The sequence below is a fragment of the Balearica regulorum genome, chromosome 15 (genome assembly GCF_011004875.1).
Source record: "Balearica regulorum gibbericeps isolate bBalReg1 chromosome 15, bBalReg1.pri, whole genome shotgun sequence".
Lineage (NCBI taxonomy): Eukaryota > Metazoa > Chordata > Aves > Gruiformes > Gruidae > Balearica > Balearica regulorum.
This window is the reverse complement of record NC_046198.1, coordinates 7,391,961-7,399,340: the sequence shown is the minus strand read 5'-3', so window position 1 is coordinate 7,399,340 and position 7,380 is coordinate 7,391,961. Positions and strand designations below refer to the sequence as shown.

General features: G+C 44.8%; 1 protein-coding gene across 1 annotated transcript; it reads left to right on the top strand.

Annotated features, from left to right (window-relative positions):
• The first annotated feature begins 224 nt into the window (after positions 1 to 224).
• On the top strand, positions 225 to 7,146 carry LOC142604048 (interleukin-9 receptor-like). Its single transcript, XM_075768052.1, has 8 exons — positions 225 to 300; positions 1,483 to 1,591; positions 3,006 to 3,199; positions 3,938 to 4,074; positions 4,403 to 4,577; positions 4,814 to 4,928; positions 6,012 to 6,096; positions 6,595 to 7,146. The coding sequence occupies exons 1-8, from the start codon at positions 225 to 227 to the stop codon at positions 7,144 to 7,146; spliced, it is 1,443 nt and encodes a 480-aa protein (XP_075624167.1).
• Positions 7,147 to 7,380: the final 234 nt, after the last annotated feature.

The window sequence follows — 7,380 nt, the reverse complement described above, 5'->3', positions numbered from 1 at the left end:
TCAGGCAGCTGGTGCTTTAGGCTCCTGTGCGAAGTGCTATTTACTGCCATGAGGAGAACAGTTCCTATAGAAGAAATTATATAGCTGAGTTGGTGCCGTGTCTGACAGAGCCAAGGTCAGCTTGTGTCAGGGCTTGCAGAAGCACATAGCTAAAACTTCAACCTGCTGGTACAGATACAGACAAAACTGCTTCAACAATTGTTCTGTTTTAGGTACTGCCTGGCATGGGAGATGTGCAGCAGCTGGGCCTCCGGCTGTGTGTTACTGCTGTGCTGCTCCTCGGTGGAGCGAGAGGGAGAGGTAAGAAGAGGTCTGGAATAGGTCCACTGTGGGAAGAGGGCACAGGCACTTGCTAATTTTTCATTCACAGACCAACCACATGAGGTTTAACAAGGGCAAGTGCCGGATTCTGCACCTGGGAAGGGGCAGCCCTGGCTATACATACAGACTGGGCGATGAGACGCTGGAGACCAGCCATGCTGAAAGGGACTTGGGGGGTCTTGGTCGACAGCAAGTGGAACATGAGTCAACAGTGTGCCCAGGCTGCCAGGAAGGCCAACCGTATCCTGGGGTGCATCAAGCATGGCATAGCTAGCCAGTCTAGGGAAGGGATTGTCCCACTCTGCACTGGTGCAGCCTCACCTCGAGTACTGCATGCAGTTTTGGGCACCACAGTACAAAAAGGACATAAAACTATTGGAGAGTGTCCAAAGGAGGGCAACAAAGATGGTGAAGGATCTAGAGTGGAAGACGTATGAGGAGAGGCTGAAGTCCCTTGGTTTGTTCAGCCTAGAGAAGAGGAGACTGAGGGGAGACCTCATCACAGCCTACAGCTTCCTCACCAGGGGGAGTGAAGGGGCAGTGGCTGATCTCCTCCCTCTGGTGACCAGTGACAGAACCCGAGGGAATGGCATGAAGCTGCGACAGGGGAGGTTTAGGTTGGATATCAGGAAAAGGTTCTTCACTGAGAGGGTGGTTGGGCACTGGAACAGGCTCCCCAGGGAAGTGGTCACAGCACCGAGCTTGACTGAGTTGAAGAAGCGTCTGGATAACGCTCTCAGTCATATGCTCTGATTTGGCTGGTCCTGTGTGGAGCCAGGACTTGAACTCGATGATCCTCATGGGTCCCTTCCAACTCAGGGTATTCTATGATTCTATGATTCTAACGTATGCAACGTAAGATCTGGTGACTGCCCTTTCCCAGGAACCAGTACGGCTGGCTGCAATGCCAGGCCTGGGGAACTGAGCATGTACTGGACAAGCTGGGCAGCAGAAAAAAACATAGCCACTGCCCAAGGTCCCTGCCCCAAGATTTTAAAGTCATCTCACGCAGTGAAGTGCAGTACAAGAGAGGAAGAATAGCATGAGGAAGGACAGATGAGGTGTCAGTAAAGGAAGCAATAGCAAGTAATGCATTTGATGTACCGAGCATGGCCTCCTCAGATGATGCATGAACGCAGCTCTGGTCTCCTTCCTCTGCAGAGTTTCCTGGCAGCCTGAGCTGCCTGAATAACTATGTGACTACCGTGAGCTGCGTGTGGGCAATGGAGGAGCCCGTGGGTGATGGATCTTTCTACCTGCATTTCACCAAGTAAGAGTCGCACACCAGGAGCTGCCTGTGGCAGCCCCGGCATGGGCTGGACGGCGCAGAGAAGCAGAGATGGGGCCGGCTGTGGGCTTTGCTCCCTCCACAGCAGGAGACCTGTGGCACAGCTAGCTCTGCTGCCTCATCCCGCCAAACCTGGGCTGCCTCAGAAGCTGCTCCCTCCGCACCCTTTTGTGGGCCCACCACCTCGGGGGGTGCAGCAGAGGTCCAGCACCCAGGCTGCGTGGCTCAGGGCAGTCTACCCATCCAGTGTCGCCTTCTGGCAGCGGCTTCTCAGCGCAGAGTGCCTTCCCATCCCAACCTCTGCTCCCCATCATCTGGGGACTTCCAGAGCCCATCCTACATGAAGCTGCCTAATTAATTTCTAATCACTTCTTGTCTTGTTGCCTAGAAATTAAACCCCTAGTGGTTTAATCTAAATTAGTTTGTATACATATATATACACAAAATTATTTTGAAAGTCCAGTGAGTTATAAGCTTTAATAACAGATTTAGAATATTATGTGAATAATTTTTCCTCTAACCAAAGAAATCAGATGAATAGTTTGCTAGGTGATAGGATAATAAGTATTGTGATATGCTAATTTGAGATTAATGTGTTTAGATTATGTAATAACGTTGTCTTGGCTACCAATAACTAGTGAACTATTACATGAGGGTAAGCCACGCTGGCATTAGATGCCTCATATACTCTGGTAAGGTTAAGTCAAAAATAGCCTAAGTCTTAATGATACTGGATTTTAGATCTATGAAAAATTGCCAAGCCGATAAATTGTGATATCCCAGTATGTTGTGGGGTCACATGCAACATGAAAAATTTGCCAATAAATGGCTATATTAGATAATTTAATAATAGAAGACTGTTCTTTGGAGCTATTTCCCTAAGATGATGTTTTCTGTCATTTATCCTGTTATGCTAAAGCTTGCGAATATTAAAAAAAAAACCACAACCAAACAACAAACCAACCTCTGACATGTTTTGCTGTCACTACTGGTTTGTTCGTAGCAAAAGAGGCTTTAATGTACAACTTGTTAGCTCGGCGCTGTGCACTTGTAACCAGCTGTCCACCCATCCCTACCCCCCTACACCAGCTGCCTTCCTGACAGCAACACATAGCAGCCCTCTTGCTGTCAGAGGGAGCAGGGGGCAGGAGCTGGGCTCTGTGCAGCTCCTGGGAGGTTTGGTGCTCCCAGCAGTGAGGTTTTGAAGGTGTCTCCTTCCTCCCTCTTCAGTCCTGCCATCCAGCCAGCTTTAGCATTGCTTTCTCTGCTGTCTGCACTAACGAGGTTCATGTTCTTCCAGAATATGGTGCTGTGCTCAGCTGCCCCCCCATCTTTCATAAACTGAAACCCACCTAATTGTATGGCTTAGAAACTTTCAGCCCTTTTATTCTTCTAGCCTCTGGTCAAAGGGCCACAACGCCAGCTGCAAACTGAGTGCCAGAGAAAACCTGCAGAATGAGTACCACTGCACAATCCATTTAGCCAGCCAGATCTTGGAAACAGATGGTTACAGAGTCTCTCTCCAAGGCAACTTCTTCGGCCGTAATCACGTGTACATTGCCTTTCCAGAGTACATTCCCCGCAGGCACAGTAAGTATGAACCAGGGCAGCTGTGGGCTAGGTCTGAACCTAGCAGCTTTGGGGCAGGTCTGATATGCTGCCTCACAAAGGGTGTCTCAAAGACAGCAAGTGAAAATAATGGACAATCCATTGGATTGTTTGGATATGGATAATGGAAACAATCCATTGCCCATCCCTGGAGAATGCACTATTGGACTTCATCAGTAAGGATGCAGTCCCGGTGTCTCTCCATTCTGACTTTTCCAGGACTTCAGAGAGGGCTGGCTCTGGAGCACTTTTCAAGTGTATTTCTCATCTGCATTGTGTTTTCTTGTGCCATGGATAATGTACACTTGGATTGCCTCTCTAGTTGTTGGTTTTTTTCCTAAGAAATGAAGTCATGAGGAATCAAAGTCATGGATCAAATTCAATGTCACATAGCCTGGTACTTCAGAGAAACACTCTAGGATTCAAAATCCCAGAGCCTGTCTATATTAGTGCGATGTTGGAAGAGCAAAAATGTGACATCTGGAGTGGTTCCTTCTTTGCAAGACTATCGCCAGGGGCTATTTGAATTATCATTGTCATGTCAGTTCTGTAGCTATTCTGGCGTACTCTGTAAGCTAATTTGGTCTACTGCTGGTCTTAGCATCACTCTTTAGACTCAGCTTTATCTTCCAAGACTTTAGTCAGCCTAGTATCATGCATCTCCTTCTGTAGTGTTCATGTCCCAAGTATTGTGAAAAAAACTTACCTCTCTATTTGCAGTAAAACTTGATCCACCGTTGAACATTCAGAGCAACGCCACTGCCAGCAAGTGTCAGATATGGTGGAGTGTGCCTTGGTACCTTGCTGAAATTCTTCAGTATGAGTTGCAGTATAAGGAGTACAGCATGCCCTGGGAGGTAACTAGATGAGGCACACACCGATACTGCCTTGCTTTTTGGGTGCAATGCCCTTGCCACTCAGCTCAGGGCCTTTTGGCAGCTGACTGTTTTAAGCTGTTCTTTCTGGTTTCCCACATGAAGGCTGAAAGATTTTATATAAAACATCAATACTAAAGATCAATAAATCTTCTTCTGAACCCTGCATCCATCATCATGCAGGCCCTCTTCTTGCACCCAAGAAGAGAGGATTTAGAAAAAAAAAGGAGGGGGGGGGGGGGGGAGAGTATTTAAAAGACCATCCCTTTGTCCAGCCTTGTTAACAGAAATTCTTTGTCATACTTTGCAGATCGCACTGAACAAGACACCACCCAGTTCACTGCCACAGATAGAAATTGAAGCCACGGAGCTTCGCAGCGGCATTGCTTATATCGCACGAGTTCGCTGCAAAGTTTCTGAAAATGAGGATTCGTACCATAGTCAGTGGAGTGAGTGGAGCCAGACAACAGTTTTTCAAAGACCAGGTACAAAGAATGTTGCCTTTAATTAATGTATTTTCATGTCTATGTTCCAGAAACAGGAAAATACCTGGAAAACGAAGCTTTTCAAATGAGAACTAGCTTCTTTCGAGTTTTCATACCCAAATCCCTCTCTTTGAGGTCTTTAGTAGCCTGTTTCATTTTTACTGCTTGGCTGTTTGGGGTTCTATCTTGACTTTCAGACTTTTTATCAATTATTTTTGTGCTGATTCTTTTCCTAGGTGTACCAAAACTGTCTGAAAAGATCCTAAATACCAGAACTATGCAGTTCTTGTTCATTCCTCTAAGTTTTGGCACTTTACTCTATTTATTTTGGAACTTCAAGCTTTCTTCAAGGTATGTTACAGTTTTTCATTAAGTTCCCCTTCATCTTTATAGCCTGAAGAGGGTAAATTCAGTGTCCTTATATCCCTTTTGCTTCTTGTTTCTGCTGCACAGACTCAATCATTTTCAAAAGCTCTTTTGATAATCCTGGGACATGACATGTTCCTTGGCTGATGATAGTTAATGACCCACTACACAATCCTTAAGGAGACCAAAGTGCCTTTGTGGCACCCAAACGCAGTTAAAGAGCAAGGCTGAAGGTCTCTCGGAGTTAAAGAACTTTAAACCCATGGAAATTTTGTGTTAGGTTTCATGTAGATAAATTAAAAGTGCAAGCACACAGCAATCCGTAAAGGTGGTTAAACTGATGTCAATGTTAAGTTACTTGTGACCTGCCTGGCAGTAGTCCGTGTGTAAAATACCAACATAGACAAACTACACTGACGTAGATTCAGTGTTTCTTAGGTTCTGGGACCAAGTTGTACAGATTAAAAAATTTCTCTAGAACCTTGGTTCAACCATCCTCTGCAATTTCTTATGCTGGCAGAGCAAAGGTAAATCTCCTACCTCTTCCTTTTCTGCCTTGACATACATTATTATGCTCCACATACATGTCACTGCTAGAAAAACAGAATACATGATGTCAATATCATAAAATATTTTTACAGGATAGACTCTAATAAAGGGACTAGGATGTCTGGCAGAATTTCTCTGTCTAAATGTAATGAAACTAGAACTCTTTAAAATACTTCCAGAAACAGCGGTTTAGATCAAGTAAATGGCTAAACAAATGTATAAATAGCTCAATGCATATAATGAGTAATGGACTAGTATTGCGTTTGCAGCACATAGCATTCCTCAGAAACTTTTAAGACTGTGCTTTAGGCTAGAAACATTAAATGCATGCACAGGAGGCAGACAAAGAATTGCATGAGATGTCAGAAACCATGTGTAATGGGCTTCTCAATGGGCTTCTCATGCAGTCTTTCTAACATAAGTGCGGGGCTTTCATCTAATCAGTGTGCTATATCATCAAGACAGAATACAGGAAAATTGTCGGGTTTTTTTATTTTAAGTGTTGTTTTCTCACTTCAGGGCAAAAAGCCTCTCCTGCTTTAACATTCCCACGCCAGCTGCTTTCTTTCAGCCACTCTATAATTTGCACAATGGGAATTTTAAGGTAAGAAGTAAGTTTTGTTTCTTTGTTATGACCCTCAGTTCATGAGAGGAGGATGTTTAAATTTTTTTTCCTGGGATTAATGATTCTAGCTCCTGAGCAGAGGTACTGACAGATGGTTCTGGTCTTCCTGGGAGTTAATAGTTTCTCAGTTTCCTGCCTCCACATACTAGCTACATCACCAGAGCTTCTGTCCAGCTTCTCTCTGCTTAGAAATATAACATCACTCCCTATCCATGCTGAACAGGAAAGATGCACCCTGTCTTTGCAAAGCCAAAGCAGTACTAGCAGCTTGCAGTATAGCCTAGATGTGAAATCTTGACAATTTCTTGTGAAATCTTATGAAATTAGCAGCTAGATTCTCTACCCTATTACTCTAACTTTGCCCAGTAGATTTGCACTAAACCTCTGAATTATTGTGCCAAAGCCATGTAGAAGGAGCAGTTATTTTGCAAATTCCAGCTAAGCAAAATGTCCTGAACTTATTGATCCTTTCACTAGGACTGGGTTGGACCCAATGAGGCTTGTAGCCAACTCAGAAGAGAAGAGGCCAGCAACTCAAAGAAAGTGACTGCAGATGGAGTTTCTGATCTAAACACCCAAGAACTGATTTCCCAGATCTCCTTGAAACCTATAGAAAATACAAATCTGGTTGCTGCAGAAGAAACCTTTGCATTTGCCTCAGGTCCAAGCCAGCAGTATGTCCCCAGCAGGTATGTAAGAGCAGGAGACATAGAAGTGAGTCTGGGACTATTGTTTGGACAAAACCATGCTGATGACACGATTGACCTGAAAATCTCTAAAATAATTAAAGCCAACCTTGAGAGCCCTAGCATGGGAAGGAATTGTACCTCTCACTCACAGCATGGAAAGGGTGACTTCCTTATGCTTCAGGAATCTTTGGAGATAGCAAATGTGTCCTTCAGCAGTAGTGACTATTGTACCTTGTGTGACAATGATACCACAGGAGGTTTGATTCCTGCTGAACTACTGAAGCTCTCAGACGGTAATAGTCTTGTCAAACATCAGAATGATCAGAGTGACCTTCCCTGAGGAATACTGCCTGCAAAGATCTTTGTGCTGTCTTCTCGCCTCCCAACACTCTCTTCCCAAGTGGTTTAAATTGTGCCTGTGCAGACAATTACAAACGTGTATCAGTTTTAGGTAAATCCTCAATTTCTGTACCTCAAAAGAAGATTGTGAACAACTCCTCTGGCTAGCAAATACTACCCCTACAGGCATGGCAAGGCCTGACTCCAGCAACATCTGCTGTCTCAGGAGACAGAT

Excerpts from the sequence above, each read along its gene's own strand:
- LOC142604048 (XM_075768052.1), top strand. The coding sequence starts at position 225 with ATGGGAGATGTGCAGCAGCTGGGCCTCCGGCTGTGTGTTACTGCTGTG. Across the intron at positions 3,200-3,937 it reads GTACATTCCCCGCAGGCACA|TAAAACTTGATCCACCGTTG; the intron begins GTAAGTATGAAC and ends CTCTATTTGCAG. Across the intron at positions 4,075-4,402 it reads AGTACAGCATGCCCTGGGAG|ATCGCACTGAACAAGACACC; the intron begins GTAACTAGATGA and ends CATACTTTGCAG.